This window comes from Anastrepha obliqua, chromosome 3, assembly GCF_027943255.1.
Source record: "Anastrepha obliqua isolate idAnaObli1 chromosome 3, idAnaObli1_1.0, whole genome shotgun sequence".
In the NCBI taxonomy this organism is placed as follows: domain Eukaryota; kingdom Metazoa; phylum Arthropoda; class Insecta; order Diptera; family Tephritidae; genus Anastrepha; species Anastrepha obliqua.
The window spans coordinates 12,041,285-12,059,591 of record NC_072894.1 but is presented as its reverse complement, the minus strand read 5'-3'; the positions used below and the strand labels follow the sequence as shown (position 1 = coordinate 12,059,591).

Sequence of the window (18,307 nt, the reverse complement as noted above, 5' to 3'; positions counted from 1 at the left end):
TGGTCGAAATTTTCGATGACGCTGAGGCACACTTGAGGTTCTATGCCGTTAATGTGCCGAATTATCTCACCCTTAGCTCTTGAATTGTTGCTGGCTTATCGACGTACCCCTTTTCTTTCAAATAACCCCAAAGAAAGAAGTCCAACGGAGTCGTTGACGTTTAGGTGTGGTTCACATTCAACATCGGCCCTTGAAATTTAACCACCCTTTAGTAAAGGCTTCTTGATAATTTTCGGGTTATTTTTAGGTAGATAAAGAAATACAACTTATGTAGATATGTGCCTGTATGGACAACAAAGTTACTATACAAAAAAAAAATTACAAAACACTCACTCAATTAGCCATATTATTAGCTCTAATCATGGGCTATCTGTGGGCTCATCCCATATCTCTCGTACCTACCAAAATGAATAGAAAAATTCCTTGCAAGCATCTCAATCACGTAATTGAACAAAGAAAAAAAATTCACAATAATTTGGTTTTTGCGCAAAGCATTCAACCGTCGACCAAATCCATAGATTAACTCGAGTTATTGCAAATGCATTTGAGGGAAAACAAGAATGCTCCGCTGCCTTCAACAAAATATGCCACGTCAAAAACAACGATTCGTACTCCCACTCAAAGCAACTTACCCATCAAACAGAAATGCACCGCAGCCACGTTTGCAGGCGACACGGCCATGCGAGGAGATAAAAGCAAAGTTAGACGCTGTCTATGGGGATGCTTCGCCACCAATGACCACAGTTAGATATTGGTTCAACGAATTTAAACGTGGGCAAACATCCGTTTTTGATGGCCAGCGACCAGGACGCCCGGCTGACGTGGTTACTAAGGCAATCATTCAGAAAGTCCACGACATGATTCTCGCTGACCGACAAACGAAAGTGCGCGAAATAACAGGGGCCAGTGGTGTGTCGACCGGAACGGCAATTTTAAGTTGATAAAACATGATAAGTTGGCGATAAAATAATCGTCGGCCCTATGGGTGGTGGACAACAAGCGGATGCGGCTATTAACTTCGAAGCAGTGTTTGGAGCAATTTAAGCGAGATCCAAAGGAACTTTTGCGTCGAGTTGTCACCGTTGATGAAACCTGGATCCAGAAACTAAGAACGATGAAAACAATGGATTTCGCCCGGTGAATCTGTTCCAAAGAAGCCGAAGACAGTCCTATCGGCTGGAAGATTCACGGTGACGATCTTTTGGGATGCGAACGGCGTCATCCTCATGGATTTTTTTCAGAAAAAGGAAGAACTATCGCAGGACAATACTACAGTGAGTTCTTGGACCGCTTTACAAAAAAAAAATAAAAAGATACGGTCGCATTTGGGCGAAAAGAAGATGCTGTTTCACCACGATAACGTACCAGCACTTTCACCCGGAGTTGTCGCCGTCAAATTGTATGAATTCCGTTACGAATTGCTGCCGTACCCCCCTATTTCATCTGATCTGGCTCCCTGCAACCTTTTTTTTGTTCCCTAGCATGAAGAAATGGCTCGCGGAAAAAAAATTTAATTCAAACAAGGAAATCATCGCCGAGACAGAGGCGTATTTTGGAGAGTTTGACAAATCCTAATTTTCGAAGGGATTAAAAAATGGCCGGAGCATTGGGAGAAGTGTATCTTTCTAACACGGGTACTTATTAAACACCCTCGTGTTAATAATAACCAGATGCTCAAAACCAATATGTGCAGGGTGGGCGTTTGCTTTTTGAACCACCTATTGTTTTGAGAATGGTAACATAAATGACATGTCAAATATGTTCATAATTTACTTAAAGGTTTGACATTTACGAAATGGGACGCTATACGCTTGAACAAAATTGGGAAATATTGAAAACCTATTTCCAAAGTGGTGAGTCTTCTTCTTCTTTTCTGATTTTCACATCGGTGGCTACGTCAACAAGCAAAATTGTCAGATTTGGGGCTCAAAAAATCCACATGTTACTGTAGAGAAGCAAATGCATCCACAACGAGTCACTGTTTGGTGCGGTTTTTGGTCTGGCGGCATGGTGGAGGAGCCGCGATTACTGTAAATGGCGAGCGTTACTGTGACATGCTCAGCGAGCTGTTTCCAAAAATTGAAGAGGACGACATTTGGTTTCAACAGGACGGTGCAACTTGTCACACTGCAAAAGTTACACTCGATCTTTTGGCTACCGGTTTTGAAAACCGGATAGTCAGCCGAAATTTCGATATCAATTGGCCGGAGCTGTGATTTAAGCCCGTTGGACTATTTTTTGTAGGGAGAGGACAAATGCTATGCGAACCATCCAGAGACGATTGATGCTTTAAAACACGAAATCAAAGTTGCCATTAATGAAATTGGAGCCCAAACAATCGAAAATGTGCTTAAAATTGGGTTGATCGAATGGCCTACTGTAAAGCCAGTCGAGGCAGTCATTTGAACGATATTATTTTTCATTCATAAATAACAATGTTCAATCTTCAACCGAACCGAATGGTTCAGACCGAACCAAAAAAAAGTTTGAGAAAATATTTATTAATTTTTTTTATAGGCGATTCAAAAAGCTAATTTTACATGGCCCACCCTATATGATACGTATGGAATCCTACTATGGCGTCGCTCAAGCATCAGCAATACCTTGCAAATACAAAGGTTTCAAAACAAAGTCTTGAGATTAAAAGTATGCCATATGCCATATCGCATGTGAAAAAACTATCTAAGGAAATTAATAGCGAAATTTCAGCTTTCCCTGATTGGAATGAGTGAAAACAAGTCTTTCTTAAAGCGTAAAAAACGGCATCACCCCAAGCAGCAGTCAACTACTATGCAAGGAGTGTGCAAAAAATAAAATTAGCTTTACCTTCCAAATATATAAATAAATTACCAAGACGCTATTGCCGTGTGGAGTTGCGTGTCTCCCATCGGCCGCGGCCCCAGGTGGCGCATAGGGGAACGCTCGGTAGATATGCAGGGACCACTCGCGGACCAAAACAGGCAACACCTGCTTGGAGCTGTCAGCTACACCTTTAAGGGGGGAGCCTGGTTTATGAGGTCTAAAAATTTTATCTCTTTGCGATTTTTTTTTTTAAGGAAAAAATTAATTTAGCACTGAAAAGTTTTTTCTATCTTTTAATGAACATTTAAAAAGTATTATATAAAAAATTGTTGTACTGGTTAAAATAAGTTGAAAAAAATTCAAATGGATTTCTAATTATCATGATTTTTATTCTAGATGAACTCAAAAAACTGAGAGAAATTCCAAAATTTCACTTCAACTTGGTATAAAAATCTTGAAAAATTTTTTTTTATCTATTTTGTTAGTTCAAATAGAAGAGAATTTAATACTGAAGGGAACAAGCTATGACTCATTTCAAAAGGGTCATTACTTTTTTTTCATTCATGTACGCCAATTCAAAGAAATCAAAAAAATGAAAAGTCGAGAAAAGAAGATAAAGTTTGTAGTATAGCTGTCCAGTCACAGCGTAACTACCTAACGCTCGCCTACCTTTGGCTTTGTATCTACGGAAATATTGAGAATTAGGCTCTGTAACTTTGTGTGAATATTCTGAAATATACATATTAGGAATCGCTTAAAACGAAAAAAAAAAATTGATTTTTTTGACCTTATAAACCAGGCTCCCTTAACTAACACCAAGCTAGGATGGGCGGGCTAGCAATCTACTTATTCGAATCCTAATTACTAACGAATCGTCAAATTCACAGCCTCGTATAAAGAATCGGCAACCCTCGTTGACAACTTTTGGCTATCGAACAAAGGCTAAGATTGGCTTTTGACACCCTATGCTCCACAAGGAGTTAAAGGAAAACATATTTACATATATTAATTTTTGCTTAATTGCACAAACTTACATTGGCACTTGGGATAGTTGTAGTAGCCGTCTTTGCAGTGCTCGCAACGTTCACCTCCAAAACTGCTTAAACACTTACATTGGCCCGTTTGCACATCGCAGTCATTGCTGATTGAGCCAATTTTATTGCATTGGCAAGCTAAAATATATTGTCAAATAAATTGATTAAAAAACCCGTAGCATAGAAAAAATCTCTATTCCGTATACGCACCTTTGCATTCGGGGAAAGCATAGAAACCTTCAGCGCACTGCTTGCAATAATGGCCAGCGAAATTGATCTTGCACGGGCATTCTCCATTGATCGCCTCACAATGATAGCCATCGGTACCGTTCAAGTTGCACTCACACTCACGGCAATTGGGATAGCCGTAGTAGCCATAGGCACAAGAGTCACAGTTCGGTGGCTGGAACGCCTTGCGACATTCGCAGCGTCCCGTTTGCTCCTCACAATGGCCGGTCGAAAAGAAATAGTCACAGTTGCAAGCTGCAATTAAATGTTTTTGTTACTTTTGCCTTACAACAGGAATTTTCATACGGTGTATGAAAAGATGCACACTTACGTTGACAGACGTCAGTCTCGTTCCACGATTTGCCGAACGGACGATAGAATTTGCCTTTGCATTTGTTGCAGTTAATGCCCTCTGTATTGTGTTGGCAGTTCTTGCAAACGCCACCACCATCGTAGCGCCCATGAATATCCAACGACAAACCTTTGTGATCCACCTCCTCGTCGTAATCGCATTCGTTAGTGTGGCCATGACAATTACAAGCTGTAAAAAAGGGATTATAAAATAAATCAATAATTCTTAATTATCATTTTCTGTCGCCATTCGAACTTACGTTCACATTCGAAGGGTCGCGCATTAGTATTTTGTCGCCATTTCTTCTGTTCGAAACCGGGGCAACACTCGTTACATTGTATGCCACAGGTGCGATGCTGACAGCGACAAGCCAAAATTCGTACTGGACTCTTCAGATCCTTCACATCGCAAGTGTCCGCATGACCGTTACACATGCAACGACCACCGATCGAGATATCTTTGATTGAATAGAAGTAACGACGCGTAACTGTGGGATCCTGTCGCGCCACCGACATCAAATGGCCGAGCAAATTTTTGGTACGCAACAAGCGTATGCGCACATTTGTGGCACGTGTCCACTCCTGCAACACCGTTGAATTGAAATAGTTCGAAGCCGAGGGACGATCATTCAGCAACATAACTGGAATTTCGCCATTCTCCAAAGGCACGATACGCGAGAATTCCGTTGAACAGATGACATCATCATCGCGTGTGATTGGCTTGTAGGAGTCTTTGCCGAAATAGGTAATGCAATCGTGTACGGAGTCGGAGAAATGCATCCATGGCGTCCAAGACTTGCCGTAATCGCTGGACTTTTCCAGTGTCCACAGACCGGGGCGGGGCGAATTGCCCATGCGAATGAATAGGTAGGCGACATGGAACTCCTGTTGATATAAGCATTGCAAACGTGTTTTTATGTATGTATGTATGTGTGTATGTATGCATGCATGTGTGTATGTATGCATGTATGTATGTATGTGCACACTACAAGTTTTGTGCTCTGCACTGCTAAACACACCTATACAGACAGGCATTTGTATTTGTGGACATATTCGGCGGCAACAAACGACAGACAGATTAGTGCCAATAAACGAGATTAGCAAGCAAAAGTGTTGCATACTTCTAGGCATGCCAGAAATGTGTTTCGTTAATTCAGTAACAGTTTGTGTACGCTACTATCGGTAGTGATAACTTTGAAGCATAGTTGCCAACTTGGTGCTCAAGATTCAGTGCTTTTGAAGTGCCTAGTGCCATTTTTAGTCTTTTTTTACTCATTTACAATTTACATGAATTTCTCATAGATAAATTAAATAAAAAGTTTTCCAAACAGAGGAGTTATTTTGATATTCAAAGAAAAATGCTAATTTTTAATATAAATGATCGGATGTTTATTTCATTATAAAGAGGACGGTATGCCGTTAATAGTGGAAAATAACATCAGGCAAATGACCACGACGACCACCTTTTCATGAAATTTTCCATAACCGAATTGCAAACTGGCTGCCCTATGTCCTCGATAGCCCAACGAATTCCATCTCTGAGGTCTTCAATCGACCCTGGGCTGTTGGCGTAGACCTTCTCTTTCACGTGGCCCCAAAGAAAAAAGTCACAAGGTGTTAAAACACAAGATCTCGGTGGCCAATTGTGATTACCTCTTCGAGAGATAACACAGTCCGGAAACTTTTCCCGTAAAAGATGAAAATAAACGTTATCCAGATCAATTCTGATCATAAAACTCGTTAATCATCTCTCAATAGCGCAATCCACTCATTCAGAACACCTGTTATTGGAAAACCCTTTATTTAAAACTTGGACGTGGATGGACAAATATTCATTCAATGGAAAGCACATGTCAGATATAGTTCCATTTCTTCGTGTAGTATTTCGAAAATCCTATGGCCACAGTACAATAGACGCAAGAAGCAGACAGTGCTAGGGACTCCAAGCCATCCAATTTCCAAACTTGTAGCTGGGCTTACCGATCATTGAACGATCGGCACTCACGCAAAAAAGCTGCATTTTCCAATTATTGAGCATTTTCTTTGTACATGTCGGGATTTGGCATGTTGGGTGCGCTTCTCTTCGACAGCCTGTGGCGGCACTTCAACCTATATGGTGAAGTCCAAAATAAACAAGACTGAGATAAAATAGAAACGACAGGAGATTTGTTCTGATAACTTTGAGTTTATTTATTCAAAATAGTCTCCTCTGGCCTCGAGCTTTTAGAAAGAGTATTTCAGGTCATTGACAGGAATGTTCTTCAGGATGTCGGTACAAGCCTTTTGGATGGCCTTTACGGGCGCAAACCATTTTCCTTAGAGTCATAGAGAGCCATATTAGGCGAATACGGTGAGGGATTATTGGTTCAAATGTGATTTCTAGTCAAAAAATCAGTCACAGGAGTAGATCGATGAAGCGCCAGCTTCCTCCTTCACGGTATTCAAGGCGAATTCGACGAAAGCGATGCAACAAACGCTTCAAAACGCCAGAGGTAGAAAATTGCATGGACGGTGTGGCCCGTTCGCACGAACTTTTTGTGAACAATTCCTTTGGAATCGTAAAAACAAATGAGCATCGACTTGATATTGCACTTTTCCAAACTCGATTTTTTGGGTGGTGGCTCGTTTGAGGCCTTCCTTTTGGCACTTTGGCGCTTAGTTTCAGGGTCATGTCGAAAAAACCAGGTTTCACCACTAGTTACAATGTTGTAAAGGAAGTTCTCGTCTTTTCTCGCCTCTTTAATGAGTTCTTTCGATAGTTGAATTCTGAGCAATTTTTGGTCCTCAGTTAACTTAGGCGGAATGAAAGGTGCACAGACCTTTCGTAAACCCAAATTATCAGTTGAAATGCATTAAATCGATGTTTTGGAGATATTCAACTCCGATTCTATGAATTTCAATGATGATTTCGGTTAATTTTTGATAAATTTACTAACAATTTCGATGGAGTTTTCGGTTATAATTCATTTTGAGCGGCCCGTATGTTCATTGTCATTTATAGTATGTCCTCACAACCATCTCTGAAACGTGTAAACCCCTCATGAACTTTGACACGAGATTATCGCCTTAAACTTTTTTCATCAATTCAAATCGTTTTACCGATTTTGAAACAGAATTTGATATTAACTCTGTGTTCGAAACTCATTTTTGTACCGATGACACAAACATACTGACACTTTAGACGCAATAACTTCGCTTCTACTGAATCGAATGCCACCAAGCTTTCACTGAAAGTCAGCTAGGGATGTAATATCCAACGTACTAATCCATTAAAAAGATGACGGCATCAAAATCATTTTTATGACGCCAGTCTTGTTTAATTTGGACTTCACCTTGTAAATCTCATCAACCTTCTCCGTTACAACAACAACTCTGGATGACTGCAGGTATTTGCTCGATGGAGGTCTCATAATGGGATATCAAAACAGCGCTACTTGGAGAGTGCCAGTCTGGTACTTCAACCATTTCCCCTACCTGCCTACAATGTCATCATACTTGGTCTACTTCAGGATGTACTTTTGGGTTCGAGACGTATAAAGACTCGGCTGGTCTGATTTAAAAATGTCCCAAATTAAGCGCGTTTGCAGAGTAATAAAATACTTTTATAAGCAAAGTTCATAACCGCTTGCCGCTTCTTTCAGTAAATGCATTGCTCCACTTAAAAAACGGATTAAAAAAAGAGAAAATTGGTGTTGTGACAATTATAATATACCAGATGATATCATCTGGTCAGACGTCTATCCAAATTCATAATATGACTTCATCCAAAAATTGCCTGAGAGATGGGAAAAATGTGTCGCTAGCGATGGCTATTATTTTGAAGATTAAATTTGTAACCCTTTTCTTGTTAATAAACGTTTGAAATTGAAAAAAGGTTTTATTTCATAGGTATATACTGTACTTATTTTTCACACCTGATCCCCAAAAAACAAGTTTTTCATAAAAGTAGTTCGTAAAAATTAATTTTTAAAATTAAAATAAAATTAAAAAATAAATAAAAATTAAAATAAAATTACACAAATAAAAACCAAAACTTTCTATGCTTAAAATATATTGAAAAAAGGACAAATAAAACTTTTGTTGATGATTGACGCCTAAAAATCGAAAAAATCGATTGCATCGATTAAAAATTAGTTCCTACACATAAAAAACAGCATCAGCACTCCATTCTTTTCTTCGCAATTCTTCGAGACAATTTTGAACTTTTTACACTCCTAAAACTACAGTCATGCGCCATGCGCAACCAGAACCAAGCAAAGCGCACAAAAAACGCAAACCTCACAATCGCTTTAAGTAAACTACGAAGTCATTAAAAATTTAGAAAATATTCGCATTTTTTTCTCCTTTGTTTACTCATCAATTTAAATTGACTAAATTAATTTGCAGCGAAGCAAACCAACTGAAATTGGTTAACGAAATATTCGTGTGTATATGTATGCAAATATACTTATACATACATAAGAGTGTATGAAACATATGTGTGGGCATGCAATTACCCCGCAGGGAAAATACGAAATAACCCTTTCCGAAAATTTGTATAATCTATTGTAAGTACCTTTAAAAATTGCGTAACTTTAGCAGCTTCTACTTGATAATAAAAACGTTATTTAAAAAAAAGGCACCATGTCATATAAAATAGACTATTTTGCAGCCACTGCATAAGTTTGGCCATACAAAAACGTGCTGCACGGATCTTTTTGCAAACAATAATTTTTCCAGTTTTCGCTACAGCGCAAGTGACAGTGAAACGACGTAATAAACCCTATAAGACAATGATGAGCACTTTCGACAAAAATTCCAACGCATTATCAGAATGGCATATACAACATTTTTTAATGGAGGAAATCAAATATTTCATTTGATATTCCTTTCCCCTAGGCGGTGTGAATTCTATCTCTCTTTCACCAATAGCAATTTCATATAAGTGGCAAGGCAACTCATTTTTATGCTTATAATGTGGCTGCTCTGAAAAAAGTGCTAGTGTGAAATTTTGTTGTGTTTATTTATGGTCGCCATAGCCGAATGAGTAGATGCTTGGCTAACATTTGAAGAAAATTCGTGAGTTCGAATCTCCGTAGATGAAACACCAAATTTATATGTAAGAAATTTCTAATGTATACAAAAGATATTAATTTTATATATTTCTAAATAAAACATTTTATGATAACGAAGGGATTGAGGAGTTTTTGTCATCACTGCTGATTACTTTTTAACGAAAATGAGGAGTTTTTCTCATCAGTGCTGATTACTTTTTAATAAGTTTTTGATCGTTTCCACGACATTCGGTTCTATGTTACCAAAACGACCCGGATTTATATCCGGCCAAGAACTGTCACTCCAGCAGCATTCCCCGTATGTAAGTATGGGGAATTTTTATGCTGTTACAACAACAACAACATTACTTTTTGATAACGAAAATGAGTAGTTTGGCCCATCAGCGCTGATAACTTTTTGATAACAAAAATGAGAAGTATGATTATTAGTGTTGAGAAGTTTTTAATGACGACAATGAGGAGTTTAGTTGTCAGCAGTTATTACATTGTGAGAGCCTTGCCTTTAGAGCATAGTAGATACGTTTTTCGGTTATAAGAAATTGCTATTGGTAAAAGAGAGATAGAATATCACACCGACAAGGGGAAACTATCAGAACTTTCCCACGGCTAGAACGAAAATGTGTAGTTTAATGAGGATAGTGATGATGATAATATGAGTGATTATATGATAGTCAGCTGTCTTGTAGAGAAAATCTTATTCTTAAAAAAGAAGAGAGTAACAACGATCTGCACGACAAATTAAATATAAATTTATAAAATATATAAACAAAAAGCCCAGGTCGCTATGTACTTATAGGCGAGAAGAGAATTTAGCGTAACTCGCCCTCTAATTTTTTCGTCAGTGTATTTTAGAATTATTGCTACTAATAAATCTTTTTTTTTCATATAAACATTAGCATCTGCTCAACATGTGCCCAAGTAGCTGATATTTGGGTGAAGTGAGTAGTTGGCATATAAACTAAAATGTTCTAGATATGTACGCAAGTAACAGTAAAACAAGCAACAACTTTTAGCGTAAATCGGCGAAACTAGCCAAGACAAATATTATCGGCCACATAAAATGCCATGTGGTAAAGAACGAAAGAAATCGAATGTAAAAACAATACAAGTAAGGGAGTGCTAAATTCGGGCCGGTCCTAACTTTATATACCCGCGCAAATTTTATCAAAATTCTATTTATTACAAAAAGCCTACTATGATACAAGAAAACGTAAGAGTCAAGCTGCATCTGGTATCACTAAGGACCAATAGGTCCACGTGATGGCTTTCAGCCAACCAAGTCAACCTAACCTAGAAGCTATAATATTGTGAATTTCCGCATGAGAAATTCACAGTATATTCTTAAGATACTCTACTTTCGAAATATCGGAAAAACAAAAAATCGATTTTTTGAAATTTCTAGACCATCGAGTCGGGCGAGAGAGTGGCGGTCAGCCTGCATGCTCAAAAAAATTGTTATTATTATCTATACTAATATTATAAAGAGGAAAACTTTGTTTGTTTGTTTGTTTGTTTGTTTGTTTGTAACGAATAGGCTCAAAAACTACTGGACCGATTTTAAAAATTCTTTCACCATTCGAAAACTACATTATCCACGAGTAACATGGATTACATTTTATTTTGAAAAAAAATAGAGTTCCGTAAGATATTTGGATTTTTCGGACACAAACTGAAAAAAATCTTATATATAAAATAAAGTCAACTTTTTGTGTGTGTTCGCTAACCGGCCGTGTCTGCACCGAATTAAACCAAACTTACACACATTGTTAAGAAGGTATTGAAGATGGTTTCCGTATAGTTAGGGTACCTATTGGTGGATAGGGCTCGAGATATAGGTCAAAACGTGGACCCGGGTAACCTTCGGATGTGTATGTACAATATGGGTATCAAATGGAAGCTGTTGGTGAATGCTTTAGTACAGAGTATTTTTCATGCCGCTCCGTGACTGGGGTCTCGAGATATAGGTCAAAACGTGGACCCGGGTAACCTTTGGTTGTGTATGTACAATATGGGTATCAAATGAAAGCTGTTGATAAGTGCTTTAATACGGGGTAATTTTCATACCTATTGATGACTAGGGTCTGGAAATATATGCCAAAACGTGGACCCGCCGTGTCTTTGCACCGAATTAAACCAAACTTACACACATTGTTAAGGAGCTATTGAAGATGCTTTCCGTATAGTTTGGATACCTATTGGTAGATAGGGTCTCGAGATATAGGTCAAAACGTGGACCCGGGTAACCTTCGGATGTGTATGTACAATATGGGTATCAAATGGAAGCTGTTGGTGAATGCTTTAGTTCAGAGTATTTCCATCCGCTCCGTGACTAGGGTCTCGAGATAGAGACCAAAACGTGGACCCTAGAATGTGTTTGTACAATATGGATATCAAATGAAAGCTGTTGATAAGTGCTTTAATACGGGGTAATTTTCATACTTATTGATGACTAGGGTCTCGAAATATAAGCCAAAACGTGGACCCGCCGTGTCTTTGCACCGAATTAAACCAAACTTATGCACATTGTTAAGTAAGTATTGAAAATGGGTTTCGTAAAGTTTGGTTGTAATTCGGAGCAGTGGCAACGGGTACAGCGTTCTTTTGAGCCAGCCATAATGTCGCTTACTTTTTTAACGCTTGGGACACTGAACTGTCAAATTGACAGTGTGAGTTACAATGTGTCAATATTTCTTTCTGATTTGGATGCCATAAGGAAAAAACGTAAGTGCAACATGTAAAAATTGTTTGTGAATTTTTTTGGAGTGGATTTTAGAACAGTGAATAATTTCTTACGAAATTTGAGAATTTAATGTGAAATCCGAACGAAATTATGTGTTCGTGGAAAAAACAATTTTTTTCGTTTTTTTTTTTTGAAAATATAAATGGATAATGGTTAAAAAAGGTCCAATGCTTAATAAAACATATAAATTGAAACGAAAAATTCATGGATGATCAGGAAAAAAGACAATTGTTTATTCATATGCGTCGATTTGAAATTTAAAAACAATCTTCTTTTTTCCTGATTTTCAATTTATATTTTATATTTACTCAAAAACAAATAGAAAAACAAAAAATATTGTTTATGCCAAAGCGCTTGAATAAAGAATAAAGAAATAAATAATATGAAAACCATATATTTTCTGTTCTAAACCATATCTATTCTATTTTAGTGTGCCCAGCGAAGGGGGCCGGGTTTGCTAGTTTATTATAACACCGTTGCCCGTTATAGCTTTTCATTTTTATTAATTAAAAAGCAGTTGAAAGATACTTATGATAAAAAAGATTATTTTTCCATCCATCTGACCACTCCTAACCCCTTAGCGTAGTCAGTTCAGCCACTAAAATTACTTGCAACAAAAAACATCTCGTACTTGAACTAGAAAATATGCGCGACTCGATTTTAATTTATGCACAATAGAATTTGCATTGCAGTCGCGTAGTGTATCTATGTACACACATATATACAAACATATGTATAAGCACATGCATTACAAATCATTTTTCTAAAAATATTTCTTGCAGTGTGTATGTAGGCGCCAAATAAGCTTAACGCACTCCAACTTTATACACAATTCACTTTAATAAACAAATAATTGTCTGCTGTTTAGTATATTTTCTTTTTCAGCAGCAACCGCTCGCCGGCAGCACAAAAAAAAAATTATGCATACACACATACGTATGTACATACAAACGCGCCGAATGATGAGATCATTGGCACACTCCAGCCGAACAGTAAAAGTTGAATTGAGCCACAGCGCTCCAGCTACTCAACGTCAAAATTATTTAGAATGCTATGAGTAGAGTTAATTTGGAATGCATATACACTCTGTGCGAAATAATAGCAATGGCATATAGTCGGAATTTCTACCGAAGGAAAGTAGTTAGCAACGCAAAATACTGAACTAAGATTTTTTATAACAATGCAGTGTAAGAAGAAATCGAATTTCGGCGAGCCCGAAAAAACAGTTGGTACGACGAGAAATGTCATGCTGCCGCTGAAAGAAAGGATGCCGCCTATAGAGCCACGCTGCGATCGGGCGCAACGCGAGCCATGTGGGATCGCTACAGAGAGCTAAAAAAGGAAGAGAGACGTATTATCCGAAAGAAAAAACGAGAGGACGGAATACGTGAATGCGAAGAGCATGAGATGCTGGCCAACAGGAATAATGCCCGAAAGACCGGGGCGTTTTCCTGTAAGAACAAAGACGGCGATCGGGTGACTGACGTACCAAGCATGCTTAAATTATGGAGGAAACACTTCTCGAACCTGTTACACAGTGACAGCTGCGCATGTCACCGAGAATGTGAAGATCCCGATACCCCAATCGTTGACGACGGAATTGACAATCCGTTAACTGACCATGACGAGGTGAGAATAGCGGGCGCCAACGGACTGCCGGCTGAGCTATTTAAACATGACGGCGAGGAGCTGGTAAGGTGCATGCATCAGTTTTTATGCAAAATATGGTCGGATGAAAGCATGCCTGCCGATTGGAATTTAAGTGTGCTTTGCCCAATCCATAAGGAGAGCGATCCTACAATCTGTGCCAATTACCGCAGGATTAGTCTTCTAAATATCGCCTATAAGGTTCTAGCGAGCGTATTGTGTGAAAGGCTGAAGCCCACCGTCAGCCAACTGATTGGACCTTATCAGTGTGGCTTCAGACCTGGAAAGTCTACCATCGACCAAATATTTACAATACGCCAGATCTTGGAAAAGACCCATGAAAGGAGAATCGACACACACCATCTTTTCGTTGACTTCAAAGCTGCATTCGACAGTACGGAAAGAAATTACTTGTATGCCGCGATGTCTGAATTTGGTATCCCCGCAAAACTAATACGGCTATGCAAGATGGCGTTGCTCAACACCAGCAGCGCCGTCAGAATTGGGAAGAACCTCTCCGAGCCGTTTAATACCAAACGAGGTTTCAGACAAGGTGACTCCCTGTCGTATGACTTCTTTAACCTGATGTTGGAGAGGATCGTTCGAGCCGCAGAACTTAATCGCTCAGGCACAATTTTTTATAAGAGCGTACAATTGTTGGCGTATGCCGATGATATTGACATCATCGGCCTTAACAACCGCGCTGTTAGTTCTGCCTTTTCCAAACTGGATAAAGAGGCAAAGCGAATGGGTCTGGTGGTGAACAGAACATGAAGTACACGAAGTCTTCAAACAAACAGTCGGCGCACTCGCGTATCGGCACCCACGTCAATGTTGGCAGTTATAATTACGAGGTTGTAAAATACTTCGTTTATTTAGGAATCAGCATTAACACCGATAACAATGACAGCCTTGAAATCCAACGTAGAATCTCTCGTGTCAAGAAGTGCTACTTTGGACTAAGTAGGCAATTGAGTAGTAAAGTCCTCTTTCGACGAACAAAACTCAAAACACTCTACAAGGCTCTCATCATGAAGCGACGCTTGGAGTGTTTGAGAGGAAGATTCTGCGTAAGATTTTTGGACCTTTGCACGTTGGCAACGGCGAATATCGTAGGCGATGGAACGATGAGCTGTGTGAGCTTTACGACGACATAGACATAGGGTTATGTCGTCCGAATGGATACAAACGCTCCGGTTTTGAAAGTATTCGATGCGGTACCAGCTGGTGGTAGCAGAGGAAGAGGAAGGCCTCCTCTGCGTTGGAAAGATCGATGGAGAAGGACTTGGCTTCACTTGGTGTGTCCGATTGGCTCCGGTTAGCACGAGAAAGAAACGACTGCCGCCCTTTGTTAAACTCGGCCAAAATCGCGTAAGCGGTTATCGCGTCAATTAAGAAGAAGAAGAAGTGTACTCTCTCCTAACGCACACCCGTCTTAAGGTGTTCTTTTTTTTTGATATTTCGAAAGTGTAAGCTTTTGAGAATATACTATCAAATTTTTTTTAGCAGCTAGAGTCAGATTTGTCCCACGGCGGCATCAATGGAAAATATCCACTCTCAAAACTTTAAACTTAATTATCTCGAAACGACCTTTTTTCGCCCTAGTGTTGTCGAAAAAAAAACAAAAACAAAAAGAATTTATCCATTGCAGAAAAGCAGAATGGAAACCAAAACAAGCTAATTTTTTAACTAAGATTCTATGAGAAACTTTGTCGAAAGTTTCGAAATGTCAGTGTAAATACAGTCGACCTGGAAACCAGCCGAGAAAGAAACTGCACTAACACGCGTGCTCAAAAATTTTGGAAATTGTCGATAGCTTTGAAATAGGCCTATAATTTCTAACGGGACGTCGGTCATCCGTTAACACCAATTTTGATTAACTCGCTGGAATAATTTTAGTAATGTTGCCTCAATTCCAGCTGGTTTATCCACAAAGCATTTAGACTTTATATACCTTCAGGATAGCTGGTTGTGTGCTGAATTTGGGACCCGGCACATAAAAATTAACCAATTACCCCATAGAGACATATTTCCATTCGGAATTGGACCCATTCCTAAATATCAGTATGGGGTAATCAGTTAATGTTTGATGAGTTCAAGAACCTTTGAGCACATTTATATAGCGAGCCACTAGATTCAAGGCCGTCAGCCGTTCCAGTCACACCTAACATAGTGAACAGACGCTGAGGCTTAGAATATTTGTTCCCTTCTTCAAGCTTATTTGGCATGCGGGAGATATTTCATTGCCCTCCTACCAGCCACATCTGAGAAGCGTTCGATATCCGCCATCTGCGACGCACCCTCTAGGCGTTACAGCCATCCCCCGATAGCTGAATTGGGCCTGTTTGAATTATCAATTTGTTGACCTCCTCAACCTTTTTACAAATTAAATTATTTAATTACTAAGGAACAAACTCATCCTCTTTTTCCAAATTATATTTGATCGCCTCCCGTAGTGACGGTATTTTGTAATGTGCAGCACTGCACAGCTTAGCGAAGTTGTCAGGCCAATTCTCATCTCTCTCTCTTCAGGGATACCATTTCTGTGGCGACTGCGCTGCTTTGTAATTCAGTGAGCTGGACGCGCACAGCAACAAGTTCTTTATGCACATTTTTAGCCTTGGCGCAAGAGTTCTCAACCTCAGTCACTCTCTTCTCAATAGCGGAAAGTTTTAAATTTGAGATTTCCTCAGCTAGCTCATCGATTTTTTGCACAACTCTTTCCTCAGAGCTCTTTATTACGGTTGTTAGCTTTTCGATTATGGAGATTCTCTACTTTTCGAGTTTTATTACGACCGATGTAGGAATTTGTGGTGTTTTTGGAGCTTTGCGCTGTGGATTTTTGCGTTTTGTTGACATCATGGAAAACAAACTCAGTTTTTGGAGAGAGTTATTTCACACGCACACGTATATATATATGCAGCAATGGCAATTTTAAAAGCAAAAATACTCAGATAAAAGTGAAAAACTCGGGAGCGCAACAAAACCACGTCCTACTTGCACAACAACATTTATACTTGTGAAATTATTTAGATTTTTTTTTTGTTGTACTAGACTAGGTGTATATGCAGTTATAGTTAAGGGGTTACATGGGTTTCATGGGTTCAAAAATCGATTGTTTTTTGGCTTGTTAATTTCTACAACATCTTAGGAATATTATCCTAAATTTTCAAGTCGATCCGAATAATAGTTTCGGGGACACAGCCTTTGAAAGGTGTGCGCTCCAAGTCAGGTTTATTGTGACTCAAAACTTTAAACGCGTTTTTCTCGGAACCGTGTTTTCAAAGTCGGTTGACGAATGTTCTCGAAAACTACTCAACCGATCTTGATGAAATTTTACACTGGTGTTCGAGATATAATTTACGAACGAAGTACGAAATGTCAAGCAAATTTGACCGAAATTTTCATTTTTTTGGAAAAATGTCTGCCAAAATTCCAATTTTAGCTTTTTTTCTTTCTCTCGTTCAAGCACGCGTTTATGGTCTTAACTAAAACACTTATTTTTGTTTTTTCATTTTTAGACGATCCTGTCAGGAGTTATGCTGACAACGCGGACGCACCTTTCTTTCGAGGGGTCACCGGAAATTACGTCACAATGGAGGAGTTTTAATTTTTTTTTTTTTTGAAAATTTCAGAAATTATTCTTTAAATACCACATGTATCTATAAGACAGAAAAAAGTTTGAATTAAGTAAATAATTTTTTACATAAAAAAAAATTGAAAATAGGCCTTTTTTACCCGACGAAACGCATATAACTCTTCTAATTCTTATTATGCTTTGTTGGCACGAGCCGTATCAAATGCCTTCGGAAAATCGGTGTATATGGTATCAACTTGAATATAAGCCACCAATATAGAGAATTTTTCTGCATAAAAAAAATGTGTGCAGCCTTAACTAGACATTTAAAGCGTTTACAATCTCCATATAACGAATGAATTCCAATCATTTTTCGTTATGCGCCTGTACTGTTGCTGTTTTACAAAGGAAGCTATGCTGTGTCTAAGGGAACCTTAAAAATAACAATTTTTAAAATGAAAATTACTGTAAAAACGGTAATTGCTACCAAAAATTGGCCAAATCGCACATTTGTCCCAACATCTGTCAGTGCATGCCACGACAATCAACTCAAAAATGGCTCCGCTTATAAGCATTTTTGTAGAAGATTTTCTCGAAAGTGTGCGCAAGAGATTCAGTCAATCCGAGCTATTGAAAGGTATATTGGCATATGTATGTATGACATTGTATGTATAAGCTAAAGTAAGCAAAAACCGTGGCCAATAAATTTTAATATTTAATATTCACATACAGGTTCAATTTCGAACGAAGGAGAATCAACTGAAATTATTATGTATGTATGTAAATATATTTAGAAATTGAAAATAATGTATCAAACACCCTTCCTTTATTGTATTCGACATTTTTGTTGAAGCACAAAAGTGGAGAAATATTC

The 18,307-nt window shown here is 38.6% G+C and overlaps 1 protein-coding gene across 1 annotated transcript in view; it reads right to left on the bottom strand.

The window, feature by feature from the left end:
- Nucleotides 1-18,307, bottom strand: part of LOC129242332 (laminin subunit alpha) — a 51,341-nt gene that overhangs the window by 12,005 nt on the left and 21,029 nt on the right. Inside the window, exons 3-6 of the mRNA XM_054878914.1 lie at nt 4,676-5,300; nt 4,396-4,605; nt 4,047-4,319; nt 3,837-3,974 (exon numbers count right to left, since the gene is read on the bottom strand). Coding sequence (XP_054734889.1) covers nt 3,837-3,974; nt 4,047-4,319; nt 4,396-4,605; nt 4,676-5,300 — 1,246 coding nt within the window. The remainder of the gene's footprint in view (nt 1-3,836; nt 3,975-4,046; nt 4,320-4,395; nt 4,606-4,675; nt 5,301-18,307) is intronic.